At 39.3% G+C, this 26,261-nt stretch overlaps 1 protein-coding gene across 1 annotated transcript in view; it reads right to left on the reverse strand.

Annotated features, from left to right (window-relative positions):
• Positions 1-691: 691 nt before the first annotated feature.
• Positions 692-26,261, reverse strand: part of LOC127210495 (transmembrane protease serine 11A-like) — a 40,028-nt gene continuing 14,458 nt past the window's right edge. The window contains exons 4-10 of the mRNA XM_051170154.1: positions 17,055-17,122; positions 13,866-14,026; positions 9,189-9,227; positions 8,110-8,281; positions 4,675-4,934; positions 2,774-2,916; positions 692-853 (exon numbers count right to left, since the gene is read on the reverse strand). Coding sequence (XP_051026111.1) covers positions 692-853; positions 2,774-2,916; positions 4,675-4,934; positions 8,110-8,281; positions 9,189-9,227; positions 13,866-14,026; positions 17,055-17,122 — 1,005 coding nt within the window. The remainder of the gene's footprint in view (positions 854-2,773; positions 2,917-4,674; positions 4,935-8,109; positions 8,282-9,188; positions 9,228-13,865; positions 14,027-17,054; positions 17,123-26,261) is intronic.

A 26,261-nucleotide genomic window follows, 5' to 3' on the forward strand; every position in this document is an offset into this window, starting at 1 on the left:
TTACACAAATTATATACTGATTAAATGATTAATTTATATAAAACACTAACCAGTATTTCTGTTACATGTATCTATGCAATAGGGGAGGTGATGTGAGTGTTGTTTACACAGTTGTGTGTGGTTCTTTTAAGTCACAGAAAACTCAGAAATGTCCACAGCAAAGGATAGGCCACCTTTGCTTTACTTTGATGGCTACCAATAATATTTCTTTATAAAAATCCCTTGGTATGCATCTAGAAGTAGCACACTAATTCCCTGTGTCAGAAAAACTTAGAGAAATCCAGAAGAAAAGAGGCCAAAAAGATGTTGGAGAGCTCAGGAGAAGTCATGGAGAATTGTATGAGCACCTTGAGATTTCTGAGAATTTAAAAAAGATTGTCACTTGAGGAAGCACTCAGGAAAAACATTCTAAAAGTCTCCCAGGCTGCCCTCAAAACCACATAATACACCTTGTGTCTATTCCAATGTACTTGATTTAAAGAGGCAATTATCTTTCCTACATTATTTTTCATGATGAAATAACCCATCGCTTCACACATAAGTGATTCTGAAGTAAATCATACGTTTTACGATCCTAGGTTCAGCTATTCGATCTCAATTCATTGTACCAATGCCACCAAATGAATGCCTGAATTCTTATATAAACATGACCTACATGCCACTGTTTTGTTTAACACGTTTCGGTAGCTTCTTAGAGACCCGTTTTTGAAGCAATCCAGCGTCGGTAATACGTCACTTGTGTGTAAACTCCAGGTTTGTTCTTTTGACCACAGTTGTCACCCCAGCTCACAATTCCAAGGAGATACCAGGTGTCCTTGCTGTCTTTTATGACTAATGGTCCCCCAGAATCACCCTGAAGATAAATAAGAGAAAAACAAGTAGCTAAACAATTTATAGCATACAAAAGTTTGATGAGCCACTTATTTTATTCTTAGTGTATGCATAGATTACCAACACTGAGTTGATAAATAAAATCCATCATATATAAACAAAAGACCAGTAAGGAAAAAATTCCAAACAAATCAATAAATCATGAGACAAAATATAATCTCCAAAATTAAGATTGAGTTTGTTTTGTGTTGGCCATCTACTGATGGCCATGGCGCCTGTCCTTAAGTATGGTTTGTATGCTCAGTGAGACTCTGTTGGAGAAACCAATTTTTCCTTTGGGAGTGGTTGTCAAATGGAGCTAGTTTCTCCCACCCACTAAGTTCTGTGATGACTTGAACATCACCTTAAGATAGCCCGGAGCCTCCAGCCCCTCCTCACAGTGCCTGATGGTGGTTGCAACCGGAATCTTTATTTGATCAAACTGTTGACTAAGCTACAACCTGAAACAAAATTTCAAATCTGCATTAAGTTGTGGAAATCCCCCTGCGCCGGCCCCTTTCTGATTTTCTCATCAGTAGTTCTGGTATGTTTTTGCTTGGCTCTTGCTTACCTAGATGTTTGGAGGAGAAATTCTCGTTCTCCCTCTTGTTCGCTCCTTCTCCCCCTCTCTCCCTCCCTGTCCCCCTCCCTTATTCCCCTTCTCCCACTCCTTCTCCCTCTCCTTCTCCCTCTCCTTCTCCCCCTCCTCTCCTGTACCATAGGGGGATGTATTGAGTTCTAGATAAACATTTGATGATGTAAGGAAGCCAGACTGATGCTGGTGCTTGTAGGTCTGTTTTATCAGGTGCTCTGCTGCCTTATCTGGTACTGAGTCACTTTCCCAATGACTTTTTCCATGAATGGGGCTTTTCTTATATTTGATTCCCATCCCAGCAAATTGATTATCATGCCCTCTGCCTTATGATGTGAGCTTTCACTCATTTCTATTCCTTGGAGGCATAAATTATAGCTGTCCCAGTCCACACTCTTGGCAACTGAAGTTAGCTGTCTGTTAAATCCTGCTCTGGCTGGGCCTACGTGTTATAAAATTTCATGCTTTTTTTTTTCTTCCCACAGAGGTTGCTCATTCTGTGTAGTTTGTGGGCCATAGTGAACCCCATGCCACTAATAGTCTCATCATTTCATTGTGTAGATTTACCTCCTTGAAGTGTTCAAGGGTCTCATATAAAAAAAAAAAAAAGGATAATTGCATATGGAAAGTAACATACTCAGATCGTCATCAGAAAACATACATGCCACACAGGTTCTGCAAGACTGAGGGCGACACTGTGAAGAACTGTAGGATATTGTCAAGTACGACCCAGGCAAACTTTGCACCATTACATAGCCCTCCCACCTGTCAAACTGTTCGTGATTTTCTTGGTGTTACCAATTATAAATTATAGTGATTGGTAATAAATATAAATGCATACAGCTTCATAGTTTTAACTATTCTCTCTCTTCTTTTTCTGCAATTGTATAAGCGTTACTTATTCTTTAGGTCTCTCCGAAGCATGATTTCTCTGATGCTTTTTCCAAAAATGTTTCTTTGGAGGGAAAACTGCTTTTTCATTATATTCTTAGAGCATTTCAGTTCACTGTACACAGTTGCTGCCTTTGTGATTTGTGAGCCTCCCGTGTAAGAACACATTGCCATCCTCTGATCCTGAGAGTTTATGCTTATTAAGACATTTAAATTTTGTGTTTGATAGCGTGGAAGGGATCCTTTGTTTGTTTCAGGTTGTTTAATAATAAAACATTTAAAAGAACTTATGTGCTATGACATTTAAGGATGTCAGTATGTCTGTGTCCCACGCTACCATAAAGAACAGAGAGTATTTCCTGGGCTAGGCAAAAAGATTTTGAGTTAGTGACTTTGAATTATTTTCTCACTTCAACCTACCCTGCAGGCGTCATAAGTTCCTTCCAGATACCCAGCACAGAACATCCCACGCTTTATGTCACTGCCGTACACGTGGCGTTGCTTGCAGACATCATTGCTTATAATCTCTACTCTGGCTTCTCGGAGCTCATTTTGGGATGGCCCTTGAGAAAAAAACAAGAAAAAAAAAAGTATTCTCAGACACTTCAGTAAGTATTCTTAGATGAACTGAGGTGAGTGGGTTCTCTCCTAATCATTGTCACTCTACAGTTGTTTATACAAACTAAGATTAGTGTGAGCCCAAGGTTAGGGGGAAAATTCTAACTAAAATGTGACATATCCCATTAATCCCCATCTTTGAGAGACAGAGGTAGGTGTATTTCTGCAAGTTTAAGAACAATTTGGTATGTATAGACAGCTCTATGACTGACGGGACAACACAGTGACACCCTGTCTCAAAAAACAAAAACCTGGTGCATTTAATGATAGCTGTTGTATTATCCATTTTAATTAATACTTCTATAAGCAGGATGCCCATTTGGTTTCTTTTCTGGAAAATCTTTACTTTAAAAAGTGTATTTATTTTTATTATTTTTATTTTATGTATGGAGGTTTTGCATTCATGTATGTTTGTGCATGTTGAAGTCAGAAGAATTGGCTCCCCTGAAACTGGAGTTATATATGATTGTAAACCGCCATGTGTGTTCTGGGAACCAAACCTGGGTTCTTTGGAAGAGCTGCCAGTGATGCTAACTGCTGAGCCATCCAAAGCAGTCTTTATTTTTTAAAGAAGGCATTCTATTTTTTAAAAATAAACTTTGTGGTTTATTGAATCTAGATTATTCTCACAAACTTTACATACTCAGCTGGCAACCTTTTTTTGGCTTGATAAAATACCTCCTAAATTGTATATTTTTATTCAGTCCTGCTCATTTACAAGGATCTTTCATGCATATAATTGTATTGCATGACAATGGCTTTGTCCCAGAAAAACTTATGAATTTAGTCTAAGCCAGGTCCTTATGACAGGCAGAAGCAAAGGAAAACTAAGAATATTACAAATAGTCTGGAATTCTTCTTCACACCGGATCAGACTTTGTAGATGCCTCGGAAATAATTTTTATGATTAGGTTTAAGCTTTATGTGGCAAAATGATGGGGCAGTTTTATATAAAAGAGTATCTTCAATCAGACTGACTTTGGCGTAACGGAAGATAACCCAAGGCAGATCTGATCAGATCAGGTGGTGTGTAGAATTTCCCCGTGCTTAGGCACGCTTTCCTGATAATGTTGAGGAGGCAGGCTCGATAGCTTCGAGAAACTCTTTAGCAATTATTATATATGTACCCAAAGCACATTTTAGAATCCACAGTGTGTCTGAGAATGAGTGAAAATACTCAGCAACAGTCATTGTATGTTAATAATAAAGTTGGGCCATTTTAGGGGCAGTAAACATTTTTTGATGATTTATCTCTTTGCTGGTTTCGTTCTTGGCCACCATTAAATTAGCTTCTTTAATAATAAAGCAAACCGAGCTGCCTAAGCATAAAAACATTTTAATTCAGTGCTCCTAGACGGCCTGTGAGCCACTTCTGCCGCTTGGTGGAGCTAGAGTCCCAGCTGGTGAAGCTGACCTGTGGAAAACCAGGACAAAGGCACAAAGGTTAAGAGGTCCACGTTTCAGCAACACCATTTAAATTCTGTAATCTGCCTATATTTAAGCCAAATTTCTCACACAGGACTGCTGAATTTCAAGCTCCAAATTTGCTTTGTTTCTGCTTTGCATTGGATTTCTGTCACTTGAAAAACAAGAGCTCTAACTAACCAAAACATGCTGTGGGGGAAAAGAGCAGGCAACATTATGGGGGTAATCAAATTACTCCGTGATAGGGCTGAGAGATGGGCCTGTTCTGAGGTACTCACCACTGTAGTAAAGTGCTCCAAATCCCGTGATGTAGACAGGTGAATTTGGCGGGAATGATGCAGAGGCTTCAGGCAAACAAATTCGGCGTACTTCGTCTGAAAAGGTGACTTTGGGAGAAAACTGCACAAGAGCAATGTCATGGTCTCTTGCTGGGGGGTGATACCTTTCATGCATAATAATCCTTCTGACACCTCTTTTCATTAAAGGAGGGTTTATTGTTGTTCCAAAACTAAGAGTCCATTGGCGTGGGTTAGAATTACTGGAAAAGATTAGCAGCACACATAATCCACACAGCATCTGTTAACTACACCATTTAGATTAACAACATACCTTTAGGTGAATTCAAGAGAAAATACAAGATGGAAAAAAACACCCTGATAATAGTTGTCTACAATTATCGTCTCATTTGGCTCATGATTTAAGTATAAAACATATACAAATCGAATATTGGAGATAAATTTAATCTTTAACTATTGAGTGTTAGAATTGCAAAGCATGTAAAATATTATTCACTTGTTCACTCAGAAAATACTTATTAATCGTGCATGTGTTTAATGTTGTTGAGGTGCTAGGGATAAAGAAGGGAACAAAGCATAAATTTTCTGTCTATACACATATTATGTTTGAGAGAAGAAAAAATATAAAAGTAAGTTAAAATGTTGACAAATGACACAAGTTCTAAAGATTATTAGTAAAAATAAAACAGGACAATGTATAATGTACTAGTTGTCTGAAGTTTTTTTGTTTTGTTTTTTAGTACAATATATTTAGGGTAAGATGGGAGATGATCAAGGAGACAAGTTTCCAGGAAAACATCTGAAGGCCTTGGGTCAGGAGAGATTCAATTTAAGACATCAGAGGAAGAATTGTGGAAGATGATGCTGGAGAGGCTGAGGTGGGTGAGGACCACAGCTTCTTTTCTTTTCTCTTTTTAATTTTAATTTTTTTATTTAATTAATTTACTCAGATTACAATTCAATTGTTATCCCATCACTTGTATCCTCCCTCCCTCCCATTTTCACCCTATTCCCCTCCCCTAGGTCTAAGACTAAGAGGGACCTCCTCCCCCACTATATGGTCATAGGCTATAAAGCCTCATCTTGGTAGCCTGCTTTTACAGGGAGAAAATGCTTTGATTTTACTTACTGAATGCTGGAACTGTTTTGATGTTTTAAAACAGGAAGTTATGTATGTATGTGTATACGTATACATATATGTATATATAATCTTTTGATGCTAGAACATTCTTTTCAGACATCAATTTTCCATGTAATAAATTTCATGTAATAAATGGATTTGTTTGTTTATTTGTTTGTTTGTTTGTTTTGTTGTAAGCCTGTACCTTTGAATACTTCTAGATTCCCCTGTCAGTGAAAGCGCTTCCTTATCAGGGCTTACATGGTGGGAGGGCTCTAAGAATTGTGTAAAGTGAGTCTGAAATACTTAATCAAGTGCCTGTAGCCCCGGGGGGGGGGGGGCTTAAGAATTGTGCTGCTCAAGAATCTACATCTTAGGTGCAGCACATAGATACGACTCCATAGAAGGACAAGGTCTCAAAAAACCCCAGAGACATGAAGAACATGGCGTTTAAAAATGATTTTATTACTTTAAAGATTCATTGACAATGAGACAGGTTAACTCCTGGCAACACTCAGCCTACCTCAGAGAAGATCATGAGCATCAAAAAACCTCCTTAAGGAGATGGCTTCAAATGTGGCAAAAATAGCCACTGGGGAAAAGGTCCTCATTTCTACCACAGACAGAATTCTGCCTTAAAAAGGGCAAGCTTGGATGCAGGCAGAGTGGACGGGTAAACTCTGCCAAGACAGGGTAAGCAAGTCCTCAATAGTTCCTGCCGCACAAATGTGTCTGTCAGATATAATGGGGCAGAAGGCTGAAGAAAATGCTCCAACATTATAAAGCGTTTTGGGTGACTATTCAGATAGAAAACTGTCTCTTTCATCTTTTTATTTGGAAAGACACTAACTTGCACTCCTGCATACTCAGATAATCAAGCTTACTCCTTCTCAAGTCTCTGAGGGAGTTGAAGACCAGGTAACTTAGTTTTACAATGAAGCTTAATTGTTTAGGGGTTAAGATGTTTTTAGGTCTAGATAGGTGTTCTAAGTTGATAATGACAGTAAGTGATGGAGTTTGATTTACATTCAGAAATTTAGATGCACCAAGAAAGGAAAGATGTCTTCTTCAAGGCTGCCAAATACAAATAGCCAAAACACCAAGAGTGTAACGTTTATATAATTCCTGATTGTGTCATGGTTCTTTTTGCCATAGGTAACCTATTGTATATGTGTGTGATAATATGAATGTATATGTACAAAAATAAAATAATTAAAAATAAATAACCCTTAAAGTTTAAAAAAATTTGTGCTGCTGTTGCTGCAAAGCCACCGTCAACCCTTCATTGTCTCTGCTTGATCCCTCCTGAAGATGGAGCCAGGCATGCTCCACTTTGGAATCCCTTTGTTCTTGTTGGCACCCCTCTCATCCTTGAGCAGCTCTGCCTTCTGGCAAGTTCTTTCTTGACTCCCTAAATCTCTTCCAAAAACACGACAGAACTTCACATCAGTTAATACAGCTCTATTGTCTGTATTAGAGATTTCTTGGAATAAGATTCCATCAAGCAGGACAGTGTTTCTCAAATACTAATGTACACACAAGTGATTAGGGGCTTTTGCTGAAGCACAGCTCCTGAGTCAGTAGCTCTGGGATAGGGCTTAGCCATTTTCAATTCTCATGAATTCCGTTATGATGTGGGGGCTGCTGCCTGGTGAATTGTACTTCAAGTGGCACGCCAACGGGATCCTGCTTGCCCCCTTGTCATCTGAGACTCTCTATGTCAAGTTCTCTTTAAATGTGTTACCAGCTCAGAATTTACTCTGCCAGGTAAGATCTGACCAGCTTACACACATAATATATATTCCAGCTTTTATTTTCAAAGAAGTAATGCAAATCACAGTCAAACTTTGGTGACCAATGTCAGTGCTTTGACCCCGAGCCATTTTCCAGCAACCTCCTTCCTGCCCTGGTTAGAGTTCATCCTCAGTTTATCACTTAGCACCCTCATGAGACTGACCAAGTGCTTGATGAAAACAGGCCCTAATGTTAAGCGGAGAGCATTGCTTAATACAGGGCTGGAGTTATCAGTAAACCTGTTGTGTTAGAATGACTTCTGCTTCACTGCAAACTCTTTAGCCAAAACTCTCAAGACTTAATTAATGTAATTAATGAATACTGAGATAATATTCAGCACTCCTCTGTTCCTACCAAACTTTCCAAGCAAGTATGCAGGTAGAACATCACTTTACAAAAGGACCAGAAAGATTTCTTTTAATTTTACTTGATTGGTATGCAGGATATGGAAATACTCATGGTTTTAAGCAAAAGTGGGGACTGACTTAAGTTTGATAACTTACGTTCTAAAACAGTGCGCTGCAGTGACGACCCACATGTTACCAATCAAAGTGCCCCCGCACTGGTGGATGTTGCTGCGCTGAAGAGAAACTTGCCAAGGCCAAGCACCCTTGGCTGCAAGATTTCCACTCACTATTCTGCTGACAATTAATGGGATGGCTCGTTTGCCACAATCTGAAAAGGATGAAAGCATTGATAAGGAACGTCTGTCCAGCTTTTGATGCAGAGGATCCCGCAGGGCACCACAATGCCGACATCTCGTCTTTTTAAATGTGACCACTATTTATTCTTCGTTTTTCCTTATGCATTGGTACACTGTTTGGTCCAACCTTTGTCTATGTGAGTATACATTGTTTATGAAGCTTTACTAAGCTTGGACAGTATCAGCCCCAGACAATGGCCAGTTATCCACTTATTCTAGGAGCCCCCACCAAGATGACTGTTTTTGCAGTTGTAGGTAATCCAACAGTGTTGTGTTGTTACCATGGAACCCTCATCAAAAGAACAACTCCCTCCAGCCAGATAAGCAGTGGCCTGTTTGGTGGAAACACCTTTGATGTCTAGCTTTCTAGAGTGACTACATTCTAAGATGTGCGCGGATTAATGCATCGTGACTAGTCACTCATTCTCTAGGACGGAGGCTTATGTGTTTCCATATAAACATTACATCTACCATTGACAAGAATAAACATGTACTCCATCACAACAGAGGCTGTTTTCGTACTCAGGGTTGCTGTGAAGACAAAAACTTATTAAGATCATTGTGTAAAAAAAAAAAAAAAAAAAACAAAAAACAAAAAACAAAACAAAACAAAAAAACAAAAAGAAAGAAAGTTTCGTAGATTGTCTCTTCTTCCAATAAATAAATACCATAAGACATTTCATAATAAGAACAGAAAATTCATTCTACTTGTGTTGATTACACTCCCAACATGGCTGTTTCAGAAATCTCATCGTGTTATCATTGCTGTCACGTGGACATCATTTTTCTCATCTAACGACCAGAACAGCGTTGACACATTTATTCACTGCAGTCTTGTCCTTCTACGTGTAAGTCTAGTTAGCTTATACAAACACGTACATGCTTGGACAGTTAGCTTCCCTGCTGATGAGCACATTGCTCAGACCTGACCCAATAGAAAAAGAGTATGACTCCATGTTTTCCTGGTTTATCACAATGACTCGGAGTTACCAGAGGCCACTGACCACGGATTCTAGACAGTTGAGCACAAAGACCAGTTACGACACTGGCCCTCTAATATATATTGGATATAAGAAGCAACATGTAACTAGTTGGGATAAATTCTTACTCATTGTGTTAGACAAAAATAGTGGATGAATAAAACGGGTGGCTTTTTAGTTGAAGTGGCTCACTAAACAAGATAGTAAAATACTACAGGGCCATGTTCTCAGAAATAGTCTCCGCAACCTTTTTTTTCCCTTTGAGGAAAACAAGAACGTGTTACTCTGCCAACTCTTTATAAATCCTTTGGTAATTGATTTCCTGGTAGGAGAAAGAGCTAGAATTGGAAAGGCTTCAGAATATCCAAATGAACAGTGTTTATGAGCAGTTAGGGAAGGACCATAGACTGCAGAGCTCCCACACAGTCTTCAGGGCAGGGGTGTATGGGTGCATGCTCACATGCTTGCAGGTGTCTTTCTGTCTATCTCTTCCCATCTTGTTTTGTGAGAGAAGTCTCCAACTAAAATTGGAGTATAGTGATTTGCCTAAAAAGGCTCAGCAGTGAATTATAGGGATCCTACTGTTTCCACCTACCCAGTGCTAAGGTTACAGGATCCCGATATTGCCGCATCCAGGTTTTTATATGATTGCCAGAGCACCGAACTAGGGTCTTCATGTGTGGATGCCAAGCAATTTTCTGACTGAGCTCTTTCCCATTGCCTGTTAAGAATGTTTTTACAGGTCAAGGCAAACTGGTAACTGTTTGGAGAGAAAGTCACTTTTCTTTAAGTGTAATGCTCCTGGTAAGTACCCATACTTCTGTAGAGGCCCATCTCCAATGGCAACCAAAGTGGAAGAAGGTGAAGGAACAAAGCAAAAAGAGACAAGGTTCAGTGGATGGGGAGTGGGGAATGCAAATCTAGGCAGCAGTCGGGAGAGGGGTTACAGAGCACGTTGTACAAAATTCTCAAAAGACTAATAAAACTATTTTCTCAAAAAAAAAAAAAGATTTTATTTGAGAGCTATCAAAAATTAGAAAATGACAGAGCCTAAGTTAAATCTAGACATGACTTTTCTGCTCAAAAGTTCTTCCATACTTCGTCTGTTTTATTTTGATAAGTAACTGCAGTGTCGGTCCTTCACTGGATACAATGTTGTGAAAGCAAAGCTAAATCCAACCTCTTTGTATTCCTAAGGCCACGGAAGTTGCAGAACAGCTCCCTACCGGCATCAGGCAAAGGGTACCACACTTCCCACTACACTGGTTATAGTCGGCAAAACCACAAATGAATCTAGATTTTTTTTTCTCCTCCAAAAAGCTTTGGGGATGGTCACTTGAAATTAGGTGAAAATATTTTTCATACCTATACTTGGAAAGAAAAAATTCATAAAAATTAGAATTATTCATCTAGGAATTGACACTTTTCCTAAAAAAATTATTCTTAGAAGTCCAATTATAGAATCAGGCATGGAGATAGATGCCTAGAATCCCAACACTTAAGAGGCAGAGGCAGGAGAATTGCTATAACTTTAAAGCCAGGCCAGTCTTAATGGTGAGTTTCAGGTCAGCCAGAGCCATTGAGCAAGATTCTGTGAAAAACAGAAACAGTAACAGAGAGGAGAGAAACACTGTTTCCAACCTTGATGCTGTGCTGTCTGCTCTGTCCTCATTCCTGGGGATGGATGGATAATTTGCATTTTCTTGATATTGAATAAATGAAGATCTAATCAAAGAATTCTAATGTGTGATCATGAGCCTATGAAGGTACTACTGGTGAGAGAGTTTGGGAATTAACGTCTTCTTTGTACTCTTTACAAAGAATAATTAATTCTGCCATTGTTATCAAGACAAATGGAGTATCTTTTCCCTGGAGAAAAGGGGTAGACAGCAAATGGCCACCTCTGCTCAGAATCCAGGAGAGGAAGTGCTCAGGGGAGGCTGGTCTTTAACTCCTTAGTGGTGTCAGTCAGAGAAGTGAGAATCAGCTGAAATCCAGAGGAGCCAGAAGGTTCCCTTAGGCCCTTCTATCCGGACACCATTTCAGTGCATCACGAAGGGCAAATCAAATTCCTTTTTTGTGTGTTTTCTTTCACTTTTAGTTAAGCGAGAAACTCAACAAACTGCATGAGATAGAAAATTGAGTTCCTTCCATAGGCTAAGCACTGAAAACTTGAGGACCTGCATCTTCACTGTGGCTGGTGGATGCCTTCAAGGATAATTTTGAATTCATTGTTTTCTTAAGTTTCTGCTTCATAAAGGTCATTGCCATTGGAGATGGGCCTCTACAGAAGTATGGGTACTTACCAGGAGCATTACACTTAAAGAAAAGTGACTTTCTCTCCAAACAGTTACCAGTTTGCCTTGACCTGTAAAAACATTCTTAACAGGCAATGGGAAAGAGCTCAGTCAGAAAATTGCTTGGCATCCACACATGAAGACCCTAGTTCGGTGCTCTGGCAATCATATAAAAACCTGGATGCGGCAATATCGGGATCCTGTAACCTTAGCACTGGGTAGGTGGAAACAGTAGGATCCCTATAATTCACTGCTGAGCCTTTTTAGGCAAATCACTATACTCCAATTTTAGTTGGAGACTTCTCTCACAAAACAAGATGGGAAGAGATAGACAGAAAGACACCTGCAAGCATGTGAGCATGCACCCATACACCCCTGCCCTGAAGACTGCGTGGGAGCTCTGCAGTCTATGGTCCTTCCCTAACTGCTCATAAACACTGTTCATTTGGATATTCTGAAGCCTTTCCAATTCTAGCTCTTTCTCCTACCAGGAAATCAATTACCAAAGGGCATACAATTTAACATAGTCAGAAGCAATGGTTTTCAGGTGCCATATTATATTTTCTAATCTTCCTATGCATTTTCTTCCTATGTTTGCATTGTCAAGAAGAACAAATATTATCATCGCACCTTTTCATGTTAAAAAAGTGCACACAGAGGGCCTGGAGAGATGGCTCAGAGGTCAAGAGCACTGCCTGTTCTTCCAAAGGTCCTGAGTTCAATTTCCAGCAACCACATGGTGGCTCACAACCATTTATAATGTGATCTGGTGCCCTCTTCCAGTGTGCAGGTGTACAAGCAAGCAGAACACTGTATACATAATAAATGAATGAATAAATAAATAAATAAATAAATCTTTTTAAAAAGTGCACACATAAGTACAGGCAATTAGTTGTACACTGTAGTAACAAAGAGACTTTGTAATCAGTTTACTCAACTCAGGCTCTTTATAGGAACATCCTCTTCTTAAAGACAGTACACTCATTAAAGTACATAGAACTCACAAGCTGAGCCCAAATGAAACAGGAAGGCCTGGCTGCCAGGGACCATTTCAGCCCTCATCTCTGGATACTACAGGCTTCTGAGTTCCTGAAAACTTAACTCCCTGTTGTTCCCTGTTTATAGACAGCCTGTCACATAGCATATCAGAATGGCCATTGTTTCACAACTGCTATACTTAAAGAAAATAGATCACACATTTGGTAGGCTCATTCCTAACAGTTGGGAGGAGTCCATAGCTTTCTGCTCTTATTAACTGATTTCATGTCATATGAGCAACCATCTGCTCATCCCTTACCTTGGTATCTAATTTCCTAATGAGGTTTCCTCTTAAAGAGTCAGCTTGACCCTTACAAGGGCAGGGCACCCTGTTTTATTTCTAATACAAATCTCTTGTTCTTACTCTCATAAATCTTTTGTCAGTGGAGTTTATGAGATAATTTGTACCTCTCAGCTGGAAGTAGATGCTGTGATAGCACATAGTGTGCAAGAATAAATAGATTTCTGGCTACCTGGACTCCTCAGAGTCTCAAATATGCTAATATAAGGAGACAAAAATCATAGGGTTTTAACTTTTGTTGAAGCACAGAACCCCTTTTTCATTATGCCCATCAACAAACTAGACATTTGAATCTTGGCTCCTTTTAACTATTATGTTCCTTAAACATTTTACCCAAATGTAGAAATGGACCTTGATAAAGATAGAATCTCGACAATGCAGAAATGTGATGATGGTGTAATGAGTAAAAGTGAACAGGAAAGAGAGAAATGGAGTAATATAAAAATATAAGTTACAGTGACTTCTTTTTCTCATTGTTTATCAGATGGCCCTAACAGCTCTAAAGGCAGTTTATCTTTTTTTTTTAAATACTCATAAGAAGAAAAATAATAAAAGGTTCCTAACATCAAATACAGGAACTACCTATATTTTTTAAGGGCTACAGATAAGTTTGTGTTTTTAGAAGGTCCCACCCAGAAATCAGTTATTGCTTAACTTTTCGCTTGCTGAATCATGGAGGCAGTGGCTGGGTTGGATTAACCCTGTTTGTGGTAAAGATATTTTTATTGAGAGATGAGCACCCATCGGTTACTTCCAGGGAAACCACTTGCTGACTAATGTCAGACACGCTTTCATCAGAGAATAATAAAAACTTGAAACGTCTCATCTTTAGGTTGACTTTTTTTCCCATGTGATTTCTTACTATTATTTGGAACGGGAACGATAGGTGAGTTTGTGATTGTACAAAACATTTGTACTGTGTGGGGATGACTCTACTTACCACCCACTTGAACTACTGAGACATTGGCTGGCAAGGCTCTTGTGGTCCTTGTCTTCTTGTTTAGGATGCTGTCAGTCTTCTTTTCTCCCATGGTCCTTTGCCCAGCAGAGGGGGGCTGGAACGCCATGACAATGTCTGCTTTTGCATCACCTTCTTCTGGACTAGGCAACACAAGAGCCAGGTTCACATTCAAAGGATGTATCTGATACTGTCTCGCTGTCTTCCCTGCGACTTCCTGATCTCTGCCTCAGTTTCTCACAATGTCAAGGGCCAGGTCATCTGCTCACACTTACAACTCTCCAGAAACTACTCTCTGATGTTTCCTCTTCTAGCATTTTAAGAAATATTTTGAGTGCACCCCCCCTCAATAACTTGAAGACATGTCATTATATTTGGGTAAGACTCAGACACAAAAAGTCATCTGAAAAATAAAAAGTTTTGGCACTCTGGGTCTTTTGTGGTCAGTGTTGTTCTCATCCCTCAGGTGGTCAAAATGTAGAGAATAGGTGGCCAGTTATGTGGTGCCTGTTCCAAAATGGGGAACATCCCTTATACCCCCAAACTCAATGACTGTATGGAAGGTGGTATGGAAGATTGTAAGAGCCAGAGAGGCAGGAGGTAAGCTGCAAAACACTGTCTTCTGAGAACTCTCATCACCTACGGCTGACTGAGTAAGTCCTGTACAGGACCGTAGCAGTCAGCATTCTAGTATTGGTGGGAAAGGGCTCACAAGGCTTGCGTTGTGGAGCTACAGGCTGTCAACTGCTGCTGAGGGAGCAAGAGTCTGTTTTCTCCAGGAATAAGTTTCTTTGCAGTTCAGCCCTACATCTTATGTGCATACGGATATTGCTAACTGCGCTCTCTCTCTCTCTCTCTCTCTGTCTCTCTCTCTCTCTCTCTCTCTCTCTCTCTCTCTCTCTCCCTCCCTCTCTCTCTCTCTCAGACACACACACACACACACACACACATATATATATCTCCATTTGTGTGTGTGTTTTATCCATATATACACATATGTAATAACAATAGAAAAAGAAAACACAAACTTGAAAGGGAATGTTGGGGGCACACAGGAGGTATTGCAGGATGGGGAGGATAAAATTGACGCGCTATAGGCATAACAGCTTCTGAAAAAATAATAAAATAAGAACATAAAGACATCTGAGGGCTGAAAGACACCTCCAGGTTTATTGAGGAACGAGTCACATGTGTGCTATCTGCATCAGCTCTACAGCATCAGAGAGAAGTGGTTCACCAACCCCTGGGCAGTCATTAAACTGTGGAAAATTTGCTTTGTTAAGGAGAATGTTCCTTGTTCAGTTCTATTTTTAAAAGTTATTTATGTAGAACTTCAATTTCTCCTTTAATCGTGCATTGCATAAAGCTTAGAGCTACCAGTTTCAATATATTTTAAGCATCAATTTCCTCTTCCACATAAAATATTCGATGACAGCAGTGCATGGTCTCTTGGCCGCCTCCAGATGACTACGCCCACTTACAATAGTGAGATCAAACCGTTAAAGGTGTTCCTTTTTTGGAGTTGGGGAGGAGAGTTAAAATTGAGGTTCTGTTTGGGACTCTCAGTGTGTATATCTTTCTGTGCAATTAACCTGACTTAAATGTTCAAACACAAATGCCAGAAATTTCCTGTAAGTACCAACTCATCTTTGTACTTTGTAGAAATATATCTATGTGGTTCATTAAAGGTGTTTGGAAAATGAATCCTAATGATCTTTCATGTCCCCTATCTTCATACCACAAAACCACAAGTTCTAAAAGTTATGAATCTAACCTACTTAAATTTTGATCTAAAAATAATGAAATTACATAAATTCTGAGGCACAATATGCCTCACATTCCATTTTGGCTCTAGAATAGGGAAACATAAGTGATTAGAGTTTTATGTTAAATTGGCAAATTGGCACCCAAATATTTTTCCGTCTTAAGAAAGAGGAATTAAAGCAGTTTACTAAGTAGAATTTACACAAAATATCACAATAAACACGGGCTACAAATCCAGAGGAATTTCTCAGACTATGGCAATGTTACTAAAATGCTACAAAAGATAGAATTTGAAGATAGAGGGTATAAAATGTACAAAATTTATATGCTTTTTATCTTCAACACTATCCAACCATTATAATAACTACATGTAGGAGCTCAGTGGTTAAGAGCACTTGCTGATCTTGTGGAAGATTTGAGTTCAGTTCCCAACATCCACATGGTGGCTCAAGGCCATCCACTGTTCTCTTCTGGCCTCCACAAAGCACAGGACGGGAGTAATGAACATGTATGTGTGTACATGCACACAAAAACACAACTTTGCATAAAATAATAAACCTTTAAAAACTCCTCATGAAAGTCACGAATGTAAAATGTAAAAGAAAAAAGCTTTAGTAAGTCTGCAATAATGCACTGGAGTATGGTAAGAGAGATGACAACCACCCATGCCTTCAAATAAATTCAGCTAAACATTTTAGCTGCTTTTATCCAGCCGTTTAAAGTATATGTTTATTGTACAAAGCAGTGGGCTTCATAATTACATTTTTGTTTGAGTATCTCTTTTCTCTTTAAAATGAGTCATACAGACCTCCTGGTTTTGTGCCTTTCTGTTCTGCTGTGTGATTTTTAAAAAAAAATAACAAAGCTGAAACCTCTGAGTAATTTCAGCAACTGATAGGAGTCTTCTCTCCCTACCCAAACAAACAGGAGCATCTATTACAACATGACCATCTTTTAGCTTGGGCATGTTGCTTGTCACTAGAGCTTGCTTACAGGTAAAACTTATGATCTCATTTTGTAGTGAATGTTGCCTTCTTGATGTTTTTGAAATACTGTATCTGTCAGAACTATGGGCTCAGTGCATGCAAAGACATGACCTGGGTTCACCCATGGCAGTGGATTAAGGTGGATTCCAAGCCTTACAGTCAGTGGGTAGGGCTTGAGAGCTCATTGTATCAGTTGTAACTGTCTCCTGGGGAACATCAGTACATCACTATTTTTCTCCCCACAATTTAGCTGTTCAATTTCCAGGATGGGTTCAGCCCCGTATCTAGAGACTCTTGTAGAGGCAATGTTTATGAAGAGCACTAGTAAAAGATCTAGAGTCACAAGTTACGTGAGGGGTCCCATATTCTTTCCCTTTGTTCCTTCAGGGTCACAACTAAACCCTTGCTCAAATATACGTACGTTAGTTTGACTGTATGGTCTTTGAGGTAGTGCTTGTTCAAGGCTGAATCTATAAATATCTCATCTACCTGTCATTATAAAAAAGAAAAACAATGTATTAGTAGGATATTTTGTAATAAAGACTATACCCTAGATTAAGACATTAAAGAAGCACCATTTTCACAATAGCAAATGTTTATTTAAGATAGAGATTCTTTCTCTTCTGTAATTCAATAGTTTATTGCTCTGAAAGTGTGTATGAAAGAATATAACTCTTACCCATAACATATATGTGAACGGCACTTAAAATAGGGGGAGGGACTTTTATTAAAGTTTTTAGTGTATGGTACCAGGACTCTATTGTACCTTTTAAATGAATGTCACATACTTTTGTTTTATTTCCAGTAGTTTGCTTTATATAAAATAATAACACTGTAGAGTGCTTGAAGGAAAATGCAAAAAAAGGAATTTAAAACTTTCCATAACGTACTGCTTCTACATTAAAAAATAACGGTTCTGCAGTATGCATACAAACACTCTGGACTACCGCATCCTGATTCCTCCACTTCTCCCTTTCCAAAATATGGAAAGAGTTCTTGTCTCTGCAGAATTTCCAAAATTAAAAACAAAATAACTTCTCAGTTTGTAGTAAATCTAGGGTTTGTACATTTCAAATTAACTCTATATAAAAACACACAAGCAAGATAATTCATGTTTAAGGGAACTATTATACAGACTTTTCACACAGAAGTACATAATAAACATGTAAAACCATATTTTCACTCATTTATAGTATATATGCATGTAATCACTTGCTCTGTATATCTTTGGCTGTGAAGTATAGGAGGTATTGGAGATTATGGAGAAACAGACATTTAAATTCATTGTAGACTCTAAAACTAGAAAGAAAGGAAGTAAGTTAATGTTGAGATATCAAGTAAAAGTGTTAGTACTCATTTTCTACCACTAAGGAAGGAGGAGGAGGAGGAAGAAGAAGGCAGAAAGAAGAAAAGAAGAGGAAGAAGGAAGAGGAGGAAGAGGAGGAGGAGGAGGAAGAAAGAAGAAACAAAGGAAGGAAGGAAGAAAAGAAAAAGCAGCATTTTTGGGCAGATACCTATGCAAGTTCAAGTAGGCTTGCTGCAGTCCCTTACAGGTGTGTTTAACTTCAGTACCCTCTAACAACCACTTGGTGGCGACAGTGTCATCTGAATGTAGACACTATCTCCTGTTGTGGAGAAACCAGATGAACTAAATGTGGAGAAAACAACAACATCAACAACCAAAACAAACAAAAACAAAAAACAAAACCTAACCCAAACCCAACCAACCAACCAACAACAACAACGAAAATCCAAGGTCTTAAACTACAAAGGTAAGGGGAGGAAATGCAACTCTTATTTTAAAAAGAACAAGACAAATGAAGGAAAGATGTTTTACGGATGGTGGATCAAGTTCTGACTTCTTTACCCTTATTACAAATTCATAGACTCTTCCTTAGGAGCCAGGATTTTCATTATTTTAACCCTTACAATTACTCGTTGAAATAAGAGTAATTTGATTCCTGTCTCAGTAGAAGAGAAAACTGACTTTGACACATTGTAAAGTACTGTGGCTCCATGCAAATTATGAGAAGCTGAGATTTAAGGCTCGACGAATTGGGGCCACGTCTGTTTCCACTCAATTATAAGACCTTCCTTATTAAATATGCTGTGTCCTGTACTTCAATTTATTTCCTAAAATGCAAAGCACTCTGTCTACAAATGCATAGTTGATTGATTTGAATTCAATATGGTATAATATGTGTAATAGATTTAATCACAAGCTCAGAGATAGTACCTAAGGAAGAGATTGTTAACATCTATCATAATCAGGTGTCTATTGCTATTATGAAACACCATGACCAAAAAGCAACTGGGGAGGGGGAAGGTTTATTCAGTGTACATTTCCATATCACTGTTCCTCATTGAAGGAAGTTAGGGCAGGAACTCAAACAGGACAGGAATCCGGAGATAGAGCAGATTGCAGAGGCCATGGAGGAGTGCTGCGTACTGGCTTGCTCCTTACGGCTTGCTCAGCCCGCTTTGGTAGAGAACCCATTGCCAGCATCCTAAAGATGACATCACTCACAATGTGCTGGGCCCTCCCACATCAGTAACTAAATACAAAAATTCTCTATAGGCTTGTCTACAGCATAGTCTTTTGGAGGCATTTTCTCAGCTAAGGGTCTCTCCTCACAAATGACTCTAGCTTGTGCCAAGGTGACATGAAAAACTAGCCAGAACAGCACCCCAAATATATAATCATCTATAGTGAAATCAAGGAAGCTTAAATTCGGTAGTTTGAAATTTATATTACTGGAAAGGAAATTCTTTTCCAAGATGTTTTCCCACAAACTTGCACTGTTGTAATAATCTCTGTCATTCAGTCTATACTTTTACTCAACACGTGGGAGGGACGTTCTCCTTCCCCACAAAAAGGTGAACCCAACTGAAGGAGGAGAAAAATTAATAATAAGAAAAGTACACTGTGGTTGGGCACTAGAGAACTTTGGTTTCTAATGACACTCTGAATAAGTTCCTCCCACAGTTGATTTTTGTGTAACTTGATAAAGAGACTGGATTAAGATTTTGACTCTGGCCTATGGAGAATGGTTAAGCCTCAACACCAGGTCCCTGGTAGAATGTAAGTTCTATTGAAGGTGGGAGCAAAAGGAGCAATAGAAGAAAAAGCTAAGCCATTTATTTGCTTGTATCCAGAAGGAGGATTCATCCTCAGACTCCAAGATCTTGTCTCTAGACAGGCCCACTAATTAGATGTAGGGTAAGACCCAAGGCCCTCTATGTGACATATCTATAAACGACACATTGAGGAAGGATACAGAGGAACTGCTCAGAGGGGAGCTCATGTGATGAGTCACATGCTGGCACATGAGGGATCTAAGAAGACATAGACATTAGCTGTATTGGTGAAAGAAGTTTAGTAGACCCAAGCCTTGTAGATGTCCCAAAGTTATGTTTGTTTGGAAGATTAAGGCACTTTTCATCATATGCACTCTATCAGTACTATGCCATTCCAAGTTCTAGGAACTTTCTTCTTCTCTCACCATAGCTATGGATGAGGCTGCTAAAATTGATTGTCATTAACACAATTTAATAAAGTCAAAGACAAAAAAACAAAAAACAAAACAAAACAAAAAAAAAACTCACTTGTCACTCCAGGCTATTTGTAGCTTTGTAATCAGGCGTTGAATGTCCTGATACGGAACAAAAGACCCTTTGTAGAGTAGTAGTTAGTTTCTGCTTGGTGGCTTTGGAATGTCACAAATTGCATTGAGATTAAATTCTAAGAGGGCAATTGAAGGTTAGTTGGGTGTTTAATGAAAAAGTTAGGGAGAGGTTGACAACTCAAACAGATACGCCCAGCTATTCAGCTCGCTCCCAATCATTCCTGAGGTAGCTGTTTGCACATGTCAAGGCCCTTTTCTGTTAGATTCTTCCTAATTGGCCTCTTCTTTGACAGTAATCTATGTTTTCACATGAGGGTATTTCTAGGTTGAGATTGCAAAATTCAGATTTAATTCAAGCTTGCATTTCCAACATAACCTTAGTTGACCCGAGAACTAAAGGAACTAAAAGGGTGCCATGAAAAAAAATAAATCCAGTTGTTTTATCCTAATTATAATAATGGTACCTTTGAAAGCCATGATGGGATATATATTTTTAAAATATGCACTCATTTTAGTTGAACAGGTATGTGCCTATGTATATGCACCACATTTATGGAGTACCTGCATAAGCCAGATGGAAGCATTCTAGAGATAGATTCTCAGACAGCTGTGAGCCATCAGACGTGGGTGCTGGGAATTGAACCCACATCCTCTGAAAGAGCAGTTAAATGCTCTTAACCTCTCAGCTCTCTATCCACTTTGATATAAGATTTTTTTGAAAGATACCTTTAGCTTTAGGAAATCTTACTTGAAGTTCCTGTTGCTACAGGGACGAAGTCAGTAAAGACAGGAAATTCGGGGTAATTACATCTAATCTTTGTCTACATCAGCAGGCATTCAATGGCCTTCCAGTCTGTTGCCTGCCTGCCTGCTCTGCCCTCTGCACATCAGTACTTTACAGCCCTGACCTCCATTAGCCGGAGTACTCAGCCTTTCACCCATTGTGTCTCTCTGCTTTCTCTGCTTCTCTGAATCCCAGTTATCCTTGGGGATTTCTCTCAGGAAATCATCTTGGGGGGGGGGGGGGGGGGGGGGAGGTTCAGTTTAATCCTTTGTCTTCAGGCTAATCTCACTCTCTACTGTCTTGGTTTTTCTTATCCAGTTTGCACCTCCTACATATTTGTATGTTTATTTAAATAAGCATATTATTTCTTTTATCAAACCATAAAGAATTATATGCAGACATAGTGATTTTGTTTTCACCATCTGTAATATCTAGCTCAGTACTTTGCAGTGATAGTTGCATTGCATGTTTTCGTAGAATAAATAAATAGAAGGAGAAATTTTGTGTCTGAAACCCTTTCTTTTACCAGTGAAGTTCTGTGGTAGGTTTAAATGTATCCTTTACATCAGGCTGTGATAGATGCTTCTATACAACAAAAAAAATTGCATGGGAACGATTTGAAAGCCCCTCCTCCCCATCCCTCCTCCTCCCCCACCCCTCCTCCTTTTCCTCCTTCTTTTTCTTCTTCTTCTACTCCTGGCTTTTCCCAGTAATTTGTTTCCTTGTGTCAAGTTGCTCCATCATGAGGCTACAGGTGGTAAACCTAGGAGCCATTATCACTGTTGTCTTGTACCTGTGCACTCAGTACAAACGCCTTTGCATTTGAGCACATTTGCTTCTCTCATCAGCAGTCAGGGGTGAAGACTATTATTATCCACATTATTTGGATGAGGAAGTGACCTGCCCTAACTGACACAGCAGTGAGCCACAGAATCGGGATGATGCCAAGGCTAGCAAGCTTCTCGGCTTGCTCATGTCCTCACACTACTGACTTAAGGACGAGTATACAGATAGGTTTACACCAAGACCTTCTCATCACAATGGCCAGGGAGCTGTGCCTAAGTGGGTCAGAAACCACAAAGGTCCACCAAAAAGTAAACAGCAGATCCTGGTATCTTTTATTGCAACCCGCTTACAGTATTGTTCTACTGACTGAAAACTCCAGATGCGGCCTGTACACACGTGCACCTAGAGGCCAGAGGTCAATGCTAGATCTCTTCCCTCACGCATCCTTCACCTTGTTTCATTGAGACACGGCTCCTCCCTGAACCTGAGCTTACTGACTCAGATCAACTGCCTGGGCAGTGAGATCCAGGGGCTCTTCTTCAGCTGCCTCCTTAAGAGCTGCTGGGATTGCCTACAAAAGCTTCGTGCCCAGATTTTTAAGTGGATGGCATGGACTTGAACACAGGTCTTCTTGCTTACATAGCAAGCACTTACTGATGGAGCCATTTCCCAAATGTGTCACTTTGGGGGTAGGGTGCAGGGGAGAGGGTTGAAAAGTGGTTTCTACATCCTTCCCGCAGGGCTTGGGTGGAGCATGGCTAGCCTGAGAAGCAGGTAGATTCTAGCATTTCTTGGCTCACTGAATGGAGGGAGGTAAGGCCTGCCTCTCCTGGCTTTGAACATGATGCTGCATCTACTGGAGAAAAAGTAGAATCCAGTGTCTTCTGAGGTCTGGATATGTGGGTGGAGTGACATGAAGTGTGCCTTTCTGATTACCTTAAATCAATAGGTAATGAGATCACTAAATGGGGCATGATATTTCATGACGCTGTCCATTTCTTTGATTGCACTACTCCTTTTAAGTGTCTCTTTGCAGGATGCCAGAAGGAAACACACACCTGTGACTAATCACACATTGCTGGCTTTAGTGTACTAGGTAACCATAGCACAATTTGGTAATATATTTAAATTAAGAGGTTACAATTAAGTATTATAAAAGATAAAGCACTAATTGCCAGTGTGCCTCAAAAATTGGGATCCACAAATTTTCTTTTGAAAGAAATAGCAAATATGCATCTATTTAAAATAGTATTAAAGATATTTAAAACCTGGCATTCCAAAGCAAGGTAGAGAAAGTCACCATGTCCTCTTCAGGCTTAGCTATTAAATTTCTAATTTGAGGAGAGAGAGAGAGAGAGAGAGAGAGAGAGAGAGAGAGAGAGAGAGAGAGAGAGAGAGAGAGATCTTATTCAATCTCTTTTCTCATGTTCAGTGTGTTACTTTATTTCCAACAGTGAATTGATAATCTGAATATATTATAGGTTATGTAGAAGCATGAAGACTGTGCCACATGTCTAGATTTATCATGTTTAGAGATGTCTTATTGCTGCTTTTCTCAGAAATCTTTCCTCAAAAAGCACACCTACACATAGCTTTCCTCCAACTATAGATCATTAATGCTAGACACACATGTAAAATTATGACCATCATCATTCTGTCTTTCTTATACTTGCTTCTATTACTGTTTTCCTCACCAAATAATAATGCCTGGAAAGGAGGATGAGAACAGCTCTATATAATAGGTAACTCCAGCACATTTGGTTACAAAAATGATTGATAATATTTTGGATATAGAAAGAAACTCAATGAAAGAATTGAAATGGATTTTGGTAATTTTATCTTCCTCTTTAGCTGAGTCTCTCCAAACCAGGAGAACAAATAACTAGAAAGGGGCCTCAGTGGATGTTACCCATATGGCATTGGACTGTTCCTCCTTATGTTAGTAGCTGCAGACTTTAAACTCAGAGGCCTGCTTCTCTCACCTGGGGAGGATAGTAACACCACTATCATTCTGCTAAATATTAGAGATGAAGTGTACAACCCTTAGCCTTTCCTTTGATAGGATTCACATGACACAGGTCTGTAGCAATACATGCCATCCCTAGCCAGTTATGTCTACCTCAGCTCCAGAGTCGTCAGGAAGTGCTCAGCCATTTTTTCCAGTCCCATATTCTCAGCCTCACTGCAGGAAACAGCTTCCTGTTTCTGCTAATTATGAGTTGTCTTTGTTGTGATGGGGGTCTCGCTATGTAGCTCAGGCTGGCCTCAGACTTACGAGTGCTGGATTGCACCCACCATGCTTGTCTTTCTTCTTCCGTTTTATTTAAAACATCTTCAAGCTTCCAAATTCAATCTCTTCTTTAAAAAAAAAATACAGTCATGGTTCAAATCCAAGCAGTGGCCATCTCTTACATTTCTTTCCTGGTACAATTTCGAACATCAGATTTTCTTTAACACTGTTGCTGAGTTTAAGTTCAGCCCCATCTTGTCCAGGCTGTTTTTGCGCAGTAACATGTCCACTGTGGTGTTCATCAAAGCCAAATCCTTCACTCTGACTTCTAATTGGGGTTCCCCCCTAAAATAATGTTCTTTTAAAATTACTACCTATTTCCAAGCCCTTTGTCACTATAACTCTTGATACAAAAATCTCAAGGACGTTTTGAAGGTAATTTGCGGCCCTGTTTCTGGCATTTTTGAGCATAAATAAGGGGAAAAAATTAAAACTTCTTTGTCATGGGAGTAGGTTCTCATTACTTGTGGAAACTGAGGAAGAAAACTCCAATTGTTGCCATTTTTGCGATCTCTTGTGAACAGGGTCCCTGGTGGAGAACGATTTTCCAGAAGCAAAGAGGTTCTGGGATTTTGAGGGGTGATACACAGGAAATAACTCACATAGATGATTCTTACAGATGACTACTGTTCTGGAGATACATGTTCACTAAGGACATGACTCTCAAATCATAATGTCTGTTTTCAAAGCCTCACTGGATCATTGACCTAGATCATCGAAATGTGTGTCTTTGGGTAAATTAGGTTTTCTGTACCTTCATGTTCATATCTCTAAAGCTAAGATCGTAATTTGTCTCCCTCAAAGGGTTGTCATTAAGGATTGAGTAGAATACTGTGTATAAGATGCTGAAGGTGTTATTTCATATTATACATATATATTTTATTACTATCATTATGGTATGACATTTATAACTTTCATATGTTTGATGATACTAATGGTTTCAAATATTTGGGTACCTCTGAAAATATAAACATCCTGCCAGTGATTCTGGGTATCCTCATAAGATTTGAATAGAAATTAAATATCTTGTTGATTGTGTGGTTTTTTTTTTTTTTTCCTTTTTCTTTACAGTAGTATGAAAAGCGGATAGTAAGTAGAAACTGTACTTTGAATGTTGAATTTTAATCTTTTCTTGGATTAGCAACATAGGTGTGGCTTGCTTTCACAGTGCTGGGCAACCATACTTTACAATGTGATGTGTTTAGTGAGTTTTGTATATGAATATCCAGGAAATGACCCAACCCATCCAGTTTATTATATAGCAGGCTTTGTGTGAGATTATTTTGTCCAACTCTAGGCTAATGTATATGTCTTGGGTGTCTTTAGGTTAGCCCAGGCTAAGCTAGGACATTTGGTAAGTTAAGTGTATCACATGCCTTTTTGGCTAAAAGTATTTTCAGCTTATCATGGGCTTGTTGGGAGTAACTTGATAAGAAGTTAAAGAACATCTTTCTTGGTGCCAGGGTACCAATCTTCTCTACAGGATATGAGAGGACTGGTACGTCTGCCACAGCATTTCTTGGAACTGGGATGAGTTTTAGCATGAACTCACTCTACTTTTACATCTCCATTCAAATCAGCAGAGCCAAAACAATGAGGCAGAACAAGATCTGCAACCTTGTCCTTCTTGGCAATGCAATTAGTTGTCTGTATTGGAGAGAGAAGAATCTGGTTTTACTCATTAGTTTTTAGCAACTGTTAAGAGGAGTGTCTCTAGATGGGGCACAAACCCTTCAGGAAGTCCTCCAAAGCAAACTTTGTAGGGGAGGAGGGGAGAACCTGCACCCTTTACACAAGACTGAAGTAATACAAAGCTTTTCCTGACCACAGGGACTCTCCGTGACCTCCTTTGCCTTTGACAGTCTTTCCTACATTTATTGTCCTTTACATATAACTTAATCCTTAATTATGTCGTGTGCCCTGCTTCTCAACCCCATGTGTGTTACTCACATCTCTCCCAAGAGATTGCAAGAATTTGAGAAGATGGATCATATTTCCTTCTCTGAAAGATTTCTGTGCCAAGAAAAGCAAAAAGTTCAATACTCATATTAAGAAAAGCTTAGATCGCTTAGTTGATAGCTTTTGAAAACCAGTTCCTTAGATGGTGTCTAAAAACCAGTTCCATACCTGATGTCATACTTA

This window comes from Acomys russatus, chromosome 28 (genome assembly GCF_903995435.1).
Source record: "Acomys russatus chromosome 28, mAcoRus1.1, whole genome shotgun sequence".
NCBI classification, from domain to species: Eukaryota; Metazoa; Chordata; class Mammalia; order Rodentia; family Muridae; genus Acomys; species Acomys russatus.